Source organism: Larus michahellis, chromosome 9 (genome assembly GCF_964199755.1).
Source record: "Larus michahellis chromosome 9, bLarMic1.1, whole genome shotgun sequence".
NCBI classification, from domain to species: Eukaryota; Metazoa; Chordata; class Aves; order Charadriiformes; family Laridae; genus Larus; species Larus michahellis.
The window spans coordinates 37,392,430-37,411,167 of NC_133904.1; the positions used below are offsets into that span (position 1 = coordinate 37,392,430).

At 42.3% G+C, this 18,738-nt stretch overlaps 1 protein-coding gene across 6 annotated transcripts in view; it reads right to left on the bottom strand.

Annotated features, from left to right (window-relative positions):
* Window positions 1-18,738, bottom strand: part of PAK3 (p21 (RAC1) activated kinase 3) — a 149,881-nt gene that overhangs the window by 37,185 nt on the left and 93,958 nt on the right. For 5 of the 6 annotated variants that reach the window (XM_074602078.1, XM_074602081.1, XM_074602082.1 and 2 more), the window contains 3 exons: window positions 11,354-11,550; window positions 4,966-5,066; window positions 60-213 (listed from right to left, as the gene is read on the bottom strand). In XM_074602078.1, coding sequence (XP_074458179.1) covers window positions 60-213; window positions 4,966-5,066; window positions 11,354-11,528 — 430 coding nt within the window. In that variant the 5' untranslated portion in view covers window positions 11,529-11,550. Of the gene's footprint in view, window positions 1-59; window positions 214-1,336; window positions 1,382-4,965; window positions 5,067-11,353; window positions 11,551-18,738 lie in introns of all 6 variants that reach the window. The other variant, XM_074602083.1, reaches the window with a different exon arrangement.

Sequence of the window (18,738 nt, forward strand, 5' to 3'; positions counted from 1 at the left end):
TTGGTCCGACTCATTTTGGGGCCTGCCATTCCCTTTTTTGCGGTGAGATGTCAACTTACCTCCTGACGTAAAGCTCATGTATTTCTGGTTGTTAACTGTTTCTTTGGAATCATAAAATTTTAGAACATCTAGAACAGCTTGTGGGTTCTTCTTCTGCTCCAGTTTTGTTATGTTGGAGGTCTGTAGTAGCCTGGCCCACTGCTCTGGAATGCCCTGTAGGTGTCAAGTGGAAAGAACGTGGATTTAGAACATTTAACAGCTGCAGCCTCACAGATCTTTACCAAGATCCCATGCTACCTGTAAGATTACTTTCAGAAATTTTGATTGACACTTTACAATTAAAATTAGTAGCTTATACATTAGATGCAATCATTTTCTTCTCTATCAAAATATAGAGCTAAAACCGGGATCCAACTTTAAAAAGAAAAGAAAGTTATGACTGTGATAGGAAAAAAAGTGCATGAAACTCATCTCTAAATCAACTCTGCTCTTCCATGGAATAATGAGTTAAGGCTTAGCTTGTTTTCCTGGTGATTCAGTGCAGACATAACAAGACTATTCTATATTTGTGGACAACACAGTATTTTAGGAGCTTTACACTGGATTTTTAATGCTTAACAACGCAAACACATTTTGCTGAGATGATCACTGCTGTCTGATTAAAGGGTAAACCCCACTCTGATACAATTAATTTTCAGCACACCAGGGAACACTGCGGGGTTAAAAATCTGCATTCAAATTCTCAAAATCGCAACGCTGAATTGTACCACAGCTGCTAAGGATGTCTCTTTTTTGAGCTCCTGTAACTCTGTAGGTTTTCTACTGTAAATATACAGAAACCAGGGACTCAGACAACAGGGTGAGAGTGCCAAAGCCTTGCACGAATTCTTGGACATCTTACAAGTGAAGGTGGCATTTGAAAATTGATCCAATAGCTGAAGGCCCCAGCTCTGCATTGAAATTATATTGGTGAAGAATTGCTTTAAATATCCAGTATAATTTCCTAAATTTGAAATCCTGTAATTTCCCCCATTTACTGCACAGCCAACATCTACCAGCGAATTGTAAGGCTTACTGATGAAAAACTACACCTGAAGTACATTTAAACTTAGCCTTGGTGCCACCCCAATCTAGGTAAACACTTTAATATAGCTTCTTCCTAAGAAGTTCTCCACAAAATAATGTGTGACATGGGCCTCCAAAGTTTAGGATTAATGAAAAAAAGTGGGATAAGCCAAGCAACAAATCTACTGCAAACACATCAACCTGCTGCTGCAGTGCTATGACATCTCAAAGAAGCATTTTGATGCAAGATTCTTTTGGGCCTGTGACGCACCTCTGGGAGCTTCCCTGTGCACATCTGTGAGCCATAGAGATCTGGCTGTAATGGACGTAAATAAAGAAAGAAAAGAAAGTTAAAACAGAATGTGGGACAACTTAGAAGGTGGCAGGAGGAAACCAATGGGCCAAAATGGGGAAGTCCCATCTAAAATGGGAGTTATGAGGTAGATACCAAATAGAGTAGGTGGTGGACAGGCTACAGGAAGGCAGGCTTAGGAAAACAGAAAAATCACAACTGTTCCAAAGTTTGGAAGCATCATTCCCCCTCCTCTCTTTTTTAAACCAGTTTTTCTCTCCCTCATAAAAATACATTACCAAGGATTAACGGTAAGTGACTGGAAAAAATACCTGTAATTTTTTCTTTTAGTTAAAAAATAAAAATAATAGAGAAAGATCTGGGCTTTTGCTGTTTGTCTAATTTTGAAAGCCAGGTTAGCATTTTTGAATGGCTCTACACAAGTTTTTTTCCAATGGTCCTCCAGCTCCAAGATCACAATTGGCCAGTGCCTGAGTCAACAAAGTGCCGTGGAGAAAGCAGCTGGTCAAACTCAGATTTCACACTGGGAGGTTGTGTATTTGTGTATAACCCAAATAATCTATGCGTGTCAGACTGAATATCAGGACAAATCTAAAGAAATGCTTGATTAGATTAATAATGTGCAACTTCTTTGGATTTATAGCCACAACTTTCTCCCACTTGCTAATGTCATAACTTTGAAACTTTAAAAGTTTGGTGGGTGACCACATTTTATTCTAGATTGGGGATCAGGAAACTGTTTCAAAAATGCATGCCTTACAAAACACACTCCCCAAAGCCCTGCAAACCACACGTCTTCCTCCATTCAGAAAATGCAACTGTTTCTTCAAAATAAATCAACATAAAGCTCTAGCAGCATGCTCCCACCCAACAGTTTCCAACCAATTTTATTTTGAGCTTTAAAAGCCCTACTTCTTAGCAAATGTGGTTGCTCCAAGCACAGTGAAATGGAGATATAACATACGTTCACGAGCAACAACACAGCTTGGTGCTCAAGCCTGAAAGCCGAAACTCAGGAGCCCATGCAACTTTGATTTGAGATGCAACTAACAGCAATCAGGTAATGCAGCTGGAAAGTGACTGTTCGGTGTCAGAAAATGGCCCAATGCATCGCACATAACCAGTACAGCAGACACTATTGGCATGACAACTGTAATAACTCCAAACAGAACCCCCCCTTATATTTGCACAGTTATTGGACATTCCCATGGCACTTCCAAACTTTTGAAAGAGACAGACAGTGTGATCACTAGACAGTGGGAATATTTTCACATGATATGGCTAGTGGCAGTCCCTTCAGCAGGACGTACTTACCATGGGACTACCCAGCTGATACACGGGTTGTATCCAGGTTGGGACAAATCAAACATGCCTAATGTAGCGTGTAACGTAATCCTTGCGTCTGGGATTAGTTGGGAGCTGATTGCTAGTTCTTAATGGTGCAAAAATCTCCCTGCTTTGACTGACATTTTGCTCTACTAGGGCCTGCAGGGTTAAGTCCTGTGCTGCACAGCGGAAGTCAGCTGTCCCTTTGGTTTGTTTTGAATTGATTAGAGCCTTCTCAAACTGCAGCACGGTGCTTCCACACTTTAGGAACAGCTATTATTGTAGAAATACCGTGTAATTGTAAAACAGCAGCTGCCTAATGTCCACTGTTTCGAAAGGTTAAAAGATATTATAAAAAAATAATTGTGCTACAGCAATAAAGCTGGACATATCTAGCCACGTACAATCCCTTTGTTCTATAAAAGGCCAGGACCTGTGCTGGTAAGAAAATCTCTGATGCTAAACTGTTTTGACACACTGGATGATAAAAACAACACCCAAACTGATCCAAACCGTGATTTCTGAAGTACTGCTGGAGTGTGCTTGTGCTTAGAACTAAAGTGTGTTAACCTCGACGTCCCTCCTTTTTGTTCCAGCTGGCAGGGACATGAAACTAACTGGGATCCTCACCACCAGTCAGTCTATGAGAGAACACGACTGTGACCCATCGCGTTTGCACAGAGCCAGAAGGAAAAAGTCTGAAGCTCAGGGTAGAAATAAAGGCAGAAGGCTGAAAGGAAGAACAAATATAGAATAAGAACAGCTGAACATTCAGTGGGGAGAGCAGTGAAACGAGGAAGAAAGGAAGGAAGGAAAGAAAAGATAGACAGGAAGAAGGGATGCAAACACAAAAGGGAGAAAACAAAAGCAGAAAGTAACACAAAACCTAATATGATACCAAGATAAAGAAAATGGCACTGAAGATTAACCAGAACAACAAAGTGGCTACAGGGAGAGACAGAAAGGAAAAAAAAAGAGGAAAACCAGAATAGATGGCAGGAAAACACAATTTTAAAAGATTTATGCTAAATTTCTAATAAAAAATTACCACATTTGGGCTTTATAAATGAGCATTTAATCAAGCCCTAAGGTTTGGCACAGAATAAAATTTGAAGTAAGATTTTATAAGTGACACCTATTTTAAAAAGCCTAATTAACTAGTCCACATATTTTAAATGTAGCTGTATTTCCTAATTACTGAGGATAATTCAATTTCACTAGTCCTTTGAAGACAAGCTGTCATTAAATGTGTCTTTTTTTTCTTCTATTGTTATTATTACTATTGCTACTGCTACTGTAGCACACAGAAAGTTTCCAGCTTTCTGAAATGTTTTTGAGAAACAGAAGTAGCAAAGTAAAAAATGATGAAGAAATCGCATTTAGGGCTCAATTTCTGAAAACTAACCACCCTTTGTCCAGGCAAACGATTTGTCCCATCCTGTTTGGTGTATGCAGCCAGTCAGCACTAGCACACTTCACAATTTGACGCACAGTGATAACGCAGTCTGACCACTCAGCTCACAGGGTGCTACTGACAGTACAGAGATTTGCTAATGTTTCCTCTCACCTCCACAGTTCCATCAAATTTAGCTTACTGCCATCTCAGCTTTAAGGATTAATGGTTTCAGCACCTAACTAGTAGTCTGACAGAAAGGGCTTTGAAGCCCCCTGCAGACTTCAAGGAGCTTCTATCAGACTCATTTTTCCCAACACTTCATAACACTTCGTCATGATACAAGTAGAAAAAGCTGACTGCTATTTTATTAATACATAAGGGCTAGAAATGTGTCTGATCACCTAGTCTATGGACATATTTTGAAGGATATTAAATTAAAATGAATGAACTTCCACAACGCTGCTGCTTTCTGGGCATCTCCAAGGGCTGTCTGCAGAGCAGCTGGACTTTGCACTTTGGGGCTGGTTGTCTACAGCAAGACATACACTATGCACACGTGTGGGTTTTTTATACTTTTCCAAAGACACTGAATAACCAACCCCTGTAGCAGCTTGTGGGACTGATAAAAGCATACACCTACGTTCTTCCTAGTTTTCATTTTCCACAGACACTCTGCTGACAATCCTTGGAGAAAAAAAAGCAGCCTGAATCAGAAGTAAAAACACTCCAAATCCTAAGCCCAACAAATAAAAGTCTCTTTCTTCACAGCCTAGCTGCTGTCACCTGACATTTCTGGCAACAGGAGGTTATTTTACCATCACAAAACTAGAAGCTCTGGTAATCACGCAATACAGCGGTTACTTACTGTGAATTCTCCAGTGACGGCATCAAATCCCACATGAATGGTATGTTCAAAGTCGGAAGGAAGAGAGATCTCAGGGCGTTCTTTCTCTTTCTTCTTGTTGGCTAGAGGCAAAACATTAACATGCACTTATTTTCTGCCCAGCTTTTCATTCAAAAATTTTCACAATCAAGTGTGCTCAAAATAGTATTTTAAAGGTGGAAAACAAACCAATTAACATCCATCTTACTTGACAAACAGACCGAAGATAATACACCACCTTAACTGTTTGGGAAGGTCTAGGAGGTGTTATTTGATTTTGGTTTTCTTCCAATCAGTGTCACAGCTGCCAAAGCAAGCTCTTCAAGAAGTAGCCTTCTTAGGCTATCTCTAACCAGTATGATTTCTATTATCAGTTCTTTTTTTATCAAGTTTTCATATCTAGCAACTAACTCCTGTTCAACTTTGCTCTGTGGGTTCCTGCAGAAATAAAGCACCCAGGACACACATACGCATGCCTGTTTGCGTGTGTGTCTTTTCTGCAACATGCTTTGAACCTGTTGTCAAACTCATCCAAATCAAAGGGTTTTTTTAAGATAACCGGGTTCCTACAAGTTCTGTGAAAACAGGCAGCTCAGGAGAAGACAAAGATCTTATTCCTGCCTCCTCTCTGAGTAAAAGGCTGAAGCAGCAGCTCTGTATTAAAAACCACAGAATCTGCACAGCAACAAGATCCCATAAATGCCATTGGAAGAGCTTCATTTGAGCTCTCAGTTAACTAAGACATATAACCATAAGCCCCAAGCTTTATTAGTCTCCAGGAATTCCTTATTTTTAAATCACTCCACCAGTATTCACACAGTGTGGAGTATCTTATTGAATGAGACAGACCTGGAAGTCAGTCAACCTGCATGTTTCTCATCTCCCTCCTATTTTAACACCTTTTGAAAGTAACATCCCTTGTGGTCATCCATCTCCTGTGCTTTTTACTCTTGACAAATTTCACTTCAGCCCAGTTTTATTGACCCTGATAAAGAATCAGTGGAATAAAGGCTGAGAGAAGCTGCCTTAACTCTGAGGCATCGAGAATCCACGTTCAATAGAGATTTCTCTGAAAAACGGTGACAATAATGCCTGTTCTGGACAACTCCCAAATACCCAGATAAACATAGCATAAACCCACATTCAAACATGCATCCTGCTGGCAAGTACCTGAAATATTTGTATTCCCTGGAGAACCACCGTGCTCCAAGACTAGCTACCACATGGCTGAATAACGCAGTACAGAGCTATCTGTAGGACCTTCTCTAGTGCCAGTGGTATTTCTGTAACAGCCGAGAGGGGAACTGCCATTCTGCCAAATACATTTGTCATTTCAGGGGAAAAATTACATGCTAATGATTGGAACAGAACAAATATTACAATGCCCGCTTGCAGTATGCAAGAGTTATTAACACAAACTCAGGAAATAAAACACTCAAAGGGCTCACGTAGAATACAAAAAAGTCTCATCATCTCACGTCTTTAAAGAAAGGACTCCGCACCCCAGGATCCCACCTGTCCTTTGCTGCCTTTCTTACCAGTTTCTGGTTTACATATCCTCATTGTGGTCCTGAGTAGGCTTGCTCTATAGATCTGATGTGACATAACTTCACACTAACAGTTGTGAGAAACCTAGAGACATAAAAGAGGTTTATACTGTGCCTATCACCAAGGGATTCTGTACCAGGATCTCTAAAGCCCAGTTCATCACCATTTATTAAAGATAATATGAAAAAGAATACATGTGCCATAGTTACACATCAGCAGGAGAGAAAGGAGCAGTTGTTCAGGTCCTGTCTTTGCTTTCTGTATTCCCTCAGTGTAGTGCCAGTGCCAGCCATGCTATTCACATCAAAAACAGGTGGATGAAGACAATTTTTTGTGCGTCTTATTTCAAAAGCAAGTGTCCCCCTCTACCAATATCAACCAGGATGGAGCTTTGCGAAATCTATTTTCTGGCACATCAGTCTTCTAACACAAAGCACTACTACGCTCATGGACTTTGAATTAACGTTTTCCTTCAGTGTTTTATGTTTGCCAGCTTCATAAGTTTACCTAGGGGTCTCATCCAAAGGCTGAGCTCGCTATGTGTCAGCACCCCTCCCAGCCTGGTCTGTCCTGGCTCACAGATCGTAGCTCCATGAGGCCTCTCTTTGTGTATCTTTCTTATTCTACCTTACAGCCTCCTTTAGTTGGAAGATGCTCTGCTCTTCATAAGTATAGTCTAGAGTACTTTGGATGTTTCTAATCCTTTCTCTGTATTGTTGCATTTACCCTTATTAAATAATTAACTGTCACCTTTTGTTTGTACTGCACACCCTACACTATGTTAATTGATGAGTAATTTTCATTTAGTATTCAGTAAAGATGGCAGCAGTATATCAAATACAAAAGCAAAGGCTTTTCCCCTTCTTTTATCTCCAAGATGATGTTTAATTTTCAGGATAGATGTTGCCCGTTATGTCATCCCCATTCAGCATATATAACATTTTATTGTAGATAAAAAAACTGGCTTCTCCTACCTCATCATTTGCAAGCAAATGCAATGAAAATTAGATTTAAAGGCTCATCAAATTCAGTTCAAAGCAACAGCCAAATCTAGAAGCGAAATAAGGCACTATAAAAAACATTCCATTGAAAGCAGCACTTGTCCATGCTAGGCCTCTCCTGCCAGAGGCAAGCGTTCCAGCTCATTCCCCAAGATTTGGCTCATCTGCTTCACGGACCTCTGTGTAGCAGACTGTGGAAATAATGTATATGGTCCAAATATTGATAAATTATAAATTAAATACAAAATTAAACATCTCCTTGCAACACCCTCACCTCTCCCCAGCCTAAAAACTTTGTTATGTGTGCCCTGCAACTCAAATCACTTGTGTTTTACGTAAGCTGGCAAAATGATACAAAAAGGCATGAATTCTTTGAAGCAGTGACTAACTGGATTCAAGTGTTTTATACTGGACATTCCTATTTGATTTTCTTACAAATGCCCCTCACAATACACTCCTGCTGCACAGCAGTTAGCCGTGAGGGCCACCCACACCACCTCAGCAACTATTACAGATTAAAAGAGAACAAGGAAAGAGTGTTCTGTCTTCCACAGTCTGCATCATCATCATCATTATTATGTTAAAAGAGCAGTTGTTTGGCAGAAAAATGTGACTCAGCTAAGTGGCAGCTTTCCTCCAGAGGGAGGAAGGGTTTGGCCTCACGCTTACGCCCTCCTGTTCACTCACCTCCTCTTCATCTCATTTTGTTCTTTCCTCCATCCCCTCTCCTTTCCACTGTCTCATGCTGTCCTCCCATCCTTCCTGCTCTGCTCCTCCTGTCTTACCCCGGCAGCCTTGTCCTTTTCTTTCTTCTCCATTAATCTTAACCCTGCTGTGTTTGTCTCTTTCCCATCCGCAGCTAAGTCTACAGAAGCTTCAATGGAAGTGATATTATTCACCCAGTAATCCTAACACAGATGTACCTCTTCAGCTGAAAGGGGCATCTGAGCTGTGGTGGACCTGCTCCCCTCTCATTTCTTTAAGTTGAATGCTCTACAATGCCTTCACAGAGCCACCACAGTGGCTAATTTGTGTGTTTAAATACTGTGTTTAGCCAACACAGTACTAGTTTATTTCATAGCATAGCAATTACAGGTGGTTTAATGAAAGAGGAACAAGGTTGTATCAAACAGTTGAAAGAATGCAAGTTATTTCCTTCTGCTCTCAATTCTCCCAAGGTAACAGCACTCTGCTGAAAGGAAACACTAATGCTATGAACTCCACCATGCCCGCCATCACCATCATTACCTCCGAGGAAGGCAGGCTAATTTCACAGCTTCAGCATGGGCTATGGGGGAATGGGTTCAGCTCCTTCTTCCACTCAGATTGCCCACATGACACTGGAAATGTATTTGAGTTGTCTGCCTTGGCTTCCTGCCCCCAGGCAATGGGATACCCTTACCCCAGAGACGGGGTGAGAAGAGCTACACCAAGGAACATAAGGAGGTCAGGTGCTATGGGAAGGAGCAGGACACTAACGCTCAGGCGGCTTGTTTTGTTTCAACTGTAGAAGCACAGAGGAGCCTCACAGAGTCATCAGTGTCTTTCCAAAACAAGTTTTAAACACAGAAGTGCTCAAACCCTAACTGAAACCCTTACACTCCAACAGGGGAGTGACTGCGAAGGATTCCTGGTCCCTGAGCACAGCAGTCCCGGCACACACCATTGCCTCGGGAGAGAACACGCCACAGCATATCCCTCCTCGCATCCCTCCTGTCTGATGAGCAAATGAAAGACAACAAAGTTCCTGCAGGTTCAGGCAGAAACACCCTGACATGGTGTATCCTTCATGTTCTGTTTACTAGCACCAGTGGTGGACTATTAATATAAATTTGTGATGCTGCAAAGCACTGCACTGGCTGAGAGCAGCCGTATTAATCACCTTCTGTTTTATAAGCAGGACTCTCAAAAACGTGTCACACTGAGTCTGTGAAGCATGCACAGGCCAGCTGATACCCTGACCCACAAGCCAACCCTGAGATGAAACCACCTCAAGGGGCTTGGCCAGCCAAGCTGAACTTCCTCTATTTATTATTTCACACAACAAAATTAAGCTACAAATCTTAGCTCACTTTGCCTCACAGTCACATTTGAAATCATGATACTCTATGTTTTCTAATATTGCTCTGACTGGTAGTTAATTACATCTATTTTTAATGTCACTGATCATTTCGAGGAGGGGTTGTTTCTCCATCTCCCCATTTTCAGCATCTCCTGCTTAAGAAATGTTCCCTCGGAGAGGGATAATATCCTGCTGGCAGTCTGGGGAAGAAGTGACCCAAGTACTCCTAGGAATTAAACAAGCCAGGGGAGATTTTAATTTTGGGCTTTAAAAAGAATCAATTGAAAATTAATACTGTTCCCAGAAAGAGACATTTTGGGAAGCACGCTGCAGGGTGAACCAGCCAAGTCTGCCTGAGGAATGGGCCCATCCAGTCACAGCCTTCACACGAGAGAAGCCACCAGGGCTGCCCCGACTGAGGGGAGGAATGGGGCTTAAATTGTGCCTTCTACTGCCTGTGAGGAGTTTTGAATGCCAGACTGCCTCTGCGTTACAGACTTGTGAATGGGGCAGCCGAGCAGCAGCTCCAGGGAACGACTGCAGTTCCACAGTTCTGAGCTATCCTTGGAGGAACAGCGATGTACATCGAAGGTGGAATCCTGCTGGAAATCCAGCTGGATTTTGTGCTGCTGATCACAACCCTTTGAGCTCAGCATTTCAGTCAGTTTTCAGTCCACCTCACTGTCCACTTATTTAGACTGTACTTCATCAGCTTGAGGATACTATGGGAGACTGTGCTGAACACCTTAAAGTAGAAATAACACCCACTGCTCTCCCTTCACCACCAAGCCTGTCATCTCATGACAGAAGGCTGTCAGTACGGTTCAGCATGAATTCCCCTTCGTAAATCTGTGCTGACTATTCCTGATCACGTTCTTATCCTTCATTTGTGTCCAGGAGGACTTGCTCCACTAGCTTCCCAGGGACCAAGGCGAGGCTGACCTGCCCATAGCTCCCCAGATCCTCCTTCTTCAAGGCAGAAATGACATTTGCTTTTTTCCAGTCATCAGGAACATCCACCAGTCATCATAATCTTTCAAAGATAATGAAAAGTGGCGTTGCAGTGACTTCAGCCACCTCCTTCATCACTTGTGGGGGCAGTCCATTGGTTCCCATGGTATTACAAAAAAAGGAAGATCCTTTCCCTTAATTCTATAAATACACTAACTCAAAACACACTCCTTTCTGCAAATGCGTTTCAAAGAATGCAACTGAAATACTGTTTCCTGCATGTTTAAAAGACTCTCTTGCTGTAACCACACCTAGCAGGTTTTCAACCAAGCCATTTTGTGTACACTCTCGCCGCAAAAGTAACAAGCAAGAACAGCCTTGCTCCTGTTCCTGGAATGCAAGGGCATTAAAAAAAACAACCCAGAAGTGTCAGGCATATTGTCTTCTCACTTCTGCAAATGTATTTTCAAAAGTACACCACCTCATCTCTGTTTTTACTGCAAATGCAAAGCAAAATCCAAAGGATAGGATTCCCCAGCTCAACTATAATGTTATTTTTAAAAAGCAAGTCGCACAATGTCTGCGCGTCTTGCTGCCTTTTCAAAGACAAGAAAGGAACTGACTGAACACCTCCTCCTCTTTTGAAACATGTTACTAGAGTAATTGGAACAGAAGGCTTTGGAAGGACTTTACCATGTTCTGCAACTGAAACAGAAAGAAAACAGTGGCAGAAAGCAAGTACGGCAACCAACAACCAACAGAACGCAAACAGAGACATAGCCACCCATTCGCACTGCTGATACTTTACTTTTATCCCCTCCTCCTGGGAAGATGGAGCGAAGCCTGGCTTTCTTGTTCTTCTCCTCAGGGGCCATGGGGAGCGGTTTTGAAGTGTGGTTTAGCGCTGAAGAATCGCGATTGTTGCTGTTCATTCTCAACGGTGGGGCTGGAGGTTTCTCTTCAACATCCAGACTATCGGACATCTTCAGCAGCCCTCACAGCCTCCTGCAAAAGCAGAACAGAAAGCATTCCTGTCAAGCGAGGATGCCAAGGCTGGTGTCCTGGGGAGGGAAGAGGGCAAGAAAAGCCTTCTGGCGGAATAAGGAAGCCTCTCTATTAGAGGTTTGCTCTGAATAAAGTTACTGCTGGTTGCTATAAATAAATTCAGTGCCAATTCCTAAAAATCACTTTATTACCCTTAAAATAAAGCTTTTTTTTAATCCCTGTTAAAGGCCTTTTCAATTTTTATTTACAACTTTTTTTTCCCTGTAGCTGTTTACAATCCAAATTTTCTTCTAAAACCAGACTTCCAAACCAAAATTTGAGTGATTTACTGAAACTACCTGGTATGGTAGTGAACAATTTTTATGATGTAAGAAACAAGGAGCATGTTGGGGGGGATATGCATAGCAAGCGTTAAGATCCCTGCTCCCTCCCTGCTCAGTATTTGGAGAGGGTTTAATCCTGTGAGTGTGGGGCTTCAAAAGGAACGATCTTCCCAAAGGAAATTCATTCGGAGGTACTAATTATAAACTTTCTTGCACATAAAAACAAGTAATACGTTTGCTTTAAAATCAATCAAAACCTAAGCAGGAAAAATGGTCATATCCTGAAAACAATTCAAGTCTTCCTCTTTCTGTCCTGGTAGCACCCGTGGGGTGGGTTGTGGCACAGCTTTGAATAACAGCACCATAAAGTCCCAAGTATGGTACATCAGCAAGGAGTGGACATGTACAGTCTTGCTGACCACTAAGAACAGGGGTACTTATCTAAGGAAAAAAAATACCCAGAAATTGTTACAAAACTTTTGTAAGTCAGGAAACCACAGGGCAGGTAAGACTTTTCAAATTCCTAATCTTTCTAGTGTATCTTAAATATTAAAATTCAAGTCTGGATTAAGCAGCTGGTTTAACAAACAAGCAATCCTTGGTAAAATGAACTGTTTTAAAACCTGAAAATAGAGTATGATTTCAAATAGATCAGATGTGATGTGGGCTATACTGCACATTTTTAAAGATTACAATTCTACGGGCATCTTGCCTTCCAGTCCCTCTGACATCAATGTGGCTCCTTTTATGGAAGGCATGTGCAGGCCACTGTGCATGTGTTACAGATCTCTCCTTGTGCTGATTCACAGACAACACAAGTTACTGCAGTCATCAGCTACTCTCTGAAATTTAAAATGAAGCCACTTACGTTTTTCAGCTGTGGAAGTCAGATTTTTTTCAGAAGTATCAGCCAAACATGGTGACTGTCACTTACATAAAGAGTCCCCGAAGCTCAACTGGTAACAGCATTGCTGCTCTCACTTTGGTCAGGCAATGCTGCCGTGATTTTTTGGGGTTGTTTTTTGGGGTGTGTTTTTTGTTTTGGTTTGGTTTTTTTTAAGAACAGAGGTTAACGTTTTCAACAATTACATTTATTTTGATATAGCTGGAATTTTACCAGGATTTCCAGCTGATATAGTAATAGGGGATAATCAAATACTCATTGCTTTAACTGATGATACCTTCCATGTAAAAACTAAATGACCAACTGAAACATTTAGAGACATTCACTCAAGACTGTTTTTCATGACGTGGGTATTTTAGCCTTTGTTAGCATTTTGAAATTACCACGCATAAAACCATCACTTCTTTTTTTATTACTTGACTTACATTTTCAATTTCATCTAAATGAGATCCCAAAATGCCGGATCTGAGATTCAAAGGATCTGCCCAGTGACAAGAACAATAAATGAAACATACCATCACATCTCAGTTTTGCACCGGTCCCGTGTCCACAAAGTGGGGTTCCTGAACATTTGGATCCCCATGAGATCCCAGGGACCTGTCCCGGGGTCACACAACTGAAACCCCTAGCAAAGCTGGTCCCAGCCCTCACCCTAGTACATCCAGCATGAGGTGGGGATCCTGGAGATCTTGATTCACAAACATGCACTTGAAGACATTACTGATGCCATCTGCTCACCTCCATCAGGGGAGCAGTATGTATAAGCACACTTCCCAGCTGACTTCATCAACTGCCTCGTGTTAAATTAGCAATCTGAGCTATTCTGGCATATTTTGCCTGCAGCAAATTAGGGAGATCTCAAACAATTGCTCTGCTGGTAGATCAATATAGTGTCCACCAGCCAAAGAAGATGTCTACTTGTAGGCTCGAGCCCTATGTAAGCTGCTAGACCTCCCCTACACCACGACGTTGGTCACCTGCACGTATATACTGCACAGGTAATCCCGAACTGCAGGCAGCACCAGCCAGGCGTTGTTCCCTATAGCGTCTAGAAGGCATAGAAGGGTGGAAAAGATCATGCACTCTTAACTACTGAAGTCATGTTTTGGAGGCTGCTGTCAGACAAAACGATGTTTTTGTCCTTTGGAACACACCACCTGGGAAAGCAGAGAAGTGATCCTGCACAGCAAACCACAGTCCCCGGCATGTCCCCCGTCCCCACAAGAGGGCTCTGCCGACCCTGTCCAGGGAGAGACCTGCTGGGAGACCTGCTCTGGCCATGAAGGAACATGGCCCACCCTCCTATGGAAGCACATACGTAGGCAATAACATGCTTTAGATCACCAAGGAATAGCTATAGTCGTGCCCAGGCTAGGGCTTGTGCTGATCTAACTTTCAAGTTCACAGTAGCCTATTTACCTAGAGAACTAAATGCTTTTGTAGATTTAGGTCAAACAGTTAACATTACCGATCTTTGTGATTCCTATCCTGAAATGCAGAAGGTTTTCCAGTAATGGGGGGGAAGGGGGGGGAAGGCAGTGATGAAAACTTCTGTAAAAAAAAAAAAAAAAAAAAAGCACCACTGATGAAAAATTCTGCAGAGTAACAAGGAGAACTTCATGTGCCGTCTGTGTTATCCTGGTGAAGGGCAAGTGCACAATCACAATGCCCAGGTACTGCTGCACAGGGAAGCGGAAGAGAGTTCCCAGCGTATGAAGCCCAACACGGACATCTGGACATGGCTCCCTGTCCCTCCAGCAATTCTCACAGACTAGGGAAGAGAGGCTTTTGTTTTCTTTAACCCACCTACGAATACTTCTCCAGTGCCAAAGACAGCCTTCACTGCCGGAGATCATCGGCGTGAGGCTGACCGCAGAAGCGCCAAGGCACGTTTTCAGCTTGTTATCAGAAACAAGATGGTTATGCTGCGAAGTCCATGACAGGGCACACGGTTTCAGCTGTCCCTCAGAATGGGACAACTGTATCTGTCCCTGTATCTATTTGTAAACAATGCCAGTTTGCTGAAATAGGTCCTCCCCTGGGATTTCATTTCACAAAGAATACTATTAACAGTTTCTGGCCCAATTTGCCTATGATGTCATTATTTCCAAGGTTTTGAAAGGAACACTATATTTTGTTCAGAGCTGTTTCAGGCTCAGTTTCAAGAACTGTACAAAGCTCTTTTATTCACTTCTAAACCAGGGGGAAAAAAAAAAAAGGGAGGGGGGGGAAGATAGCCTAAAAGGTTTAACGGTTGATATTAACTTTCTAAAGCTGGTCTAAATGAAAAGTAAGGCAAACCACAAGGCAATACACACCAAGAGACTTACAATGTATGGTTTTCCTGATCAGCGCCCCTCTGCTCTTCCTTTCATTCTAATTTTGAGAATTTCCATGTACCGCTGCATCACAACAAAATAACATTCACTACCACATAAGACTTCAGATTTTAAGTGTTTTGTACCAATTCACTCCAACCTTAACTTAGAGAAGACCTATAAAGAATGGAGGACCAACAAGACATATTCAGCTCAGAAACTTGTTAGGTTTACATTGCAGAGAACTGTCAACAGCATCACAGCCCAAGTTAAATCCTGTGGCCAGTTTTCCCTGATATAATAACAAGTCCTTTGTCCTGCTAGTCTTGTTCTGCATAGGATGACCCCATCCAAAACCACCTTCTGTCTATTAAAAATGATTATGCCATATGCACGTAATGAGTCAAACGGTCAAATTCTGGTGTTCTCTTTTTTTCTTTTTAGAGTTTTGTTGCTTTGTTTGTTTGCTTTTTAAATAAAAGGATATCGATAGGATTGGAAGTCAAAAGACTGGACACTGGGAAGCATTTCTTTACCAAGAAGGTGGTCAAACACTGGAACAGGTTTCCTAGAGAGGTGCTCAATGCCCCAAGCCTATCAGTGTTTAAGGGGCATCTGGACAATGCCCTTAATAATGTGCTTTGACTTTTGGTCAGTCCTAAAGTGGTCAGGCAGTTGGACCAGATGATCGTTGGAGGTCCCTTCCAACTGAAATAGTCTATTCTACTCTAAAAGTGAATTATCTTGATTTCTTACAAATTCCTGAGAATTTCATTCTTTGGAGATTACCTTTCAAAACAAAATGCTTTCACTGCTCTCATCATCTGACAAACCAGTGAGTACACAATGAAGCAGTCATAGGAAACTCTTAGCAAAACAGTGCATTCAGCCTCCTGATTATAAAATGGGGTTTGTACCCTTTTTTCCATGCCCAGAAATGGTAACTACTGCCTCATAAAGAATCCTTAAGTGTTGCAGCAGCAACAATTCCTGGCTTCCAGAAATAATCTCCCTACCTCATCCCCTTTGTACACCTCTTGTTCATACAGACACAAGTCCCTCCACTCAAAATATGCATTGGTTTAATGAGTTTTTGCTACACCTCCTGGCAGGCTGCCGGGCAGCTTTGCTCCCCGTAACGCTGCCTCAACCCAATGTGCAAGGTGTTGACATTCGCATTCTTCCCAGAAGAGAAATGGTTGCAAAAATTTCTTAGGTGCAAGATGAATTCCCAAGTCTCTGACTTTATGCTGACTAAGTTTCTATGCAGTACTTCAAGAAGCACATAATCCACTGAAGACCTTCTCCCAAAGAAGTATTAAAAGCAAACTCCTTAACAAGACAAAACCCCCTCCATTTCCCACCTGTATCGTAATTGCAAATTCTAGGAGAACAATGCCGAAGTAACATACTCTATGCCCAAAGGATCGCAAAATCCACAAGACTTTAACTGAAGGGTACAGAGCAGTTCCAGGGTCTCTGAGCTAATATTCCACAGCCCTGGCAAGCTCAGGGAGAGAGCATGGCATTGGTTTACACTCACGTCACATTTTTTAGACTCTTCTTGCAACACTAAGTTGTAGATAGTAAATTTTAAAAAAGCAGAACTGAGACTGCAGAATAATTCTGCATTGGAGATGAGATCCCAGTAAACCCCTCACGCAGACCTGCGAAACACCGTGCCCCACTTCTGAGCGCTGCTACCACACTGCTACCGGAGCACCCCACCATACCCCACCAGAGCTGCGGGAGCCACCCAGGCTGTCAGCAGGGACAACTTTTGGAAGAGGCCAGCCTGTGCTCCCAAGAGGATGGAGTGCACAATCAACAGGATTTTCCTCATCTCAGTCCTCAAAGACCCCATTAGTGCAACCAAGGCGGTGCTTTTAAAAGAAATTCGTAAGGTAATAGCATGTGTGCAACAAAGAGGACAGATACCCAATAACTACCTACTTCCAGAGAAAATTCTTTCAGTGCCCATTGGCTTTAAGGAAGCATTTAAAGAAACAGACTGTTGTATCAAAATACAAAAGTGTATTTGAGTACGTTAGCTAGGGCTTCCCAGGCAAGTGGCAAAAGCTGAAATTAAATTCTCGCAGCCAGGTCAGTTGCTTCTACGCAACTATTACAGGGTTATAAAAGATGATCCAACATCCCTTCCCTTCCCCCCAGCCTCTTCCAATCACCAGTTCTGTTAAGTGTAAAGACAAACATTGACTTTAAATATATGGCATTCAGCTTCTCCATGACTCAATTACCCCTTTGCAAAAGCCTGTCTTAGAATATTTTTGCATCTAGTTCTTGCCAAGCTAGGGAGAGGAGAGGAAGGAAGATATTTGAAGCACCCAAATGTCTTCAAAACAACACACACAAAAAAATTGGTTCAATTTGGTTCAAGTTCAGAGCAGAATCTCATGCTGGGCCTTTATCCCAGCAAGCTCTTCACCCCTGTGTATCTGGGGAATACTGTTTGTAGATAGATCTTGAATAGCTTTCTTAGGTTAGTCACGTTATTTCAAAGTCTGCAGCATTCAGACATGACTGGTTCCAATTAAAACTCACAAAGAGTATCCTGTTTGCAGAGACACTGGTGTTCATTTTCAAAGCCTCAAAGATACTATTGCAGCTTGTGATGCAGCAGAACAGTTTCTAAGATCCCTTGACTGGAAGGAGCCATGCCAATTTTCAGGCAGTAATTTTGCAAATGTAGCTTGAAGATGCAATGCTCGCCCTTTGTTTGTAAATATACTTCCTCCAAAAAGATATTTTATTACTTAGTTATATGGGCCAAATTCTGCTCCCAGTGATACTCATCCATTGCCCAGAAATCAATGGTGATGTAACTGAGAAGGATTCTCTCCAGATATTGAGTACCGAGACACTCTGTTTGCTAAGTACTAACTGAAGGTATTTATACAGCACTTCCCAGCCCAGTTGCAGAATTGTATCTGCTTTTCTACACCTGCATGTTTACTTGCAGTTTTCTTAAAGTTCATTTGAGAGAGCAGCCAGTTAGTTGTACAGAATGGATGCAGTCACAGTTTCACTACTTACATGAAAGTTGTTTACTGTCTTCTCTGTAAACCTTGGTTAAGTTAAAATACAATGCTGATGTCTTTTTGATAAAAAAAGGGCCATATTCGGCATCAGCTAAAGCAGACCAAACTCTGCTTGGGCACTCAGGGTCTGTAATGCCCCCAGGGCTGTCTGTGCCCGGCTGCTCCCACCCCTGGGTGCCTGCAGACGGGGAGATGGGCGTGCGGGGCCGGGTCTGCAGGCAGGGCAGAGGCAGCTAGGGTGCCTGGGTGCCTTTGGGAGGAAAGACGTCTTTCTGGGACACCCCCCCCCCACGCACATGTTGCAAAACCACCATTGCATGCCTTCTTTATACAAGGCAGCACTCACACAAACTACAGGAGGAATTATAACCCTAGAAACCATAACAATAACGCTTCACTTTCATACTACTGTCTCAAAGCACAATACAAACGTTTGCCAATTAAGCCTCCCCATTCCCCTCACAGGCAGGTAAACATGTTCTGAACTGAACAAATTATTCAAACTGAGTAATTTCTTTGATGAATGTACTCTCTGTTTCTGTTTGCAAACACCCTATAAGCAGCTTACGATTTCCTCCAGCCCA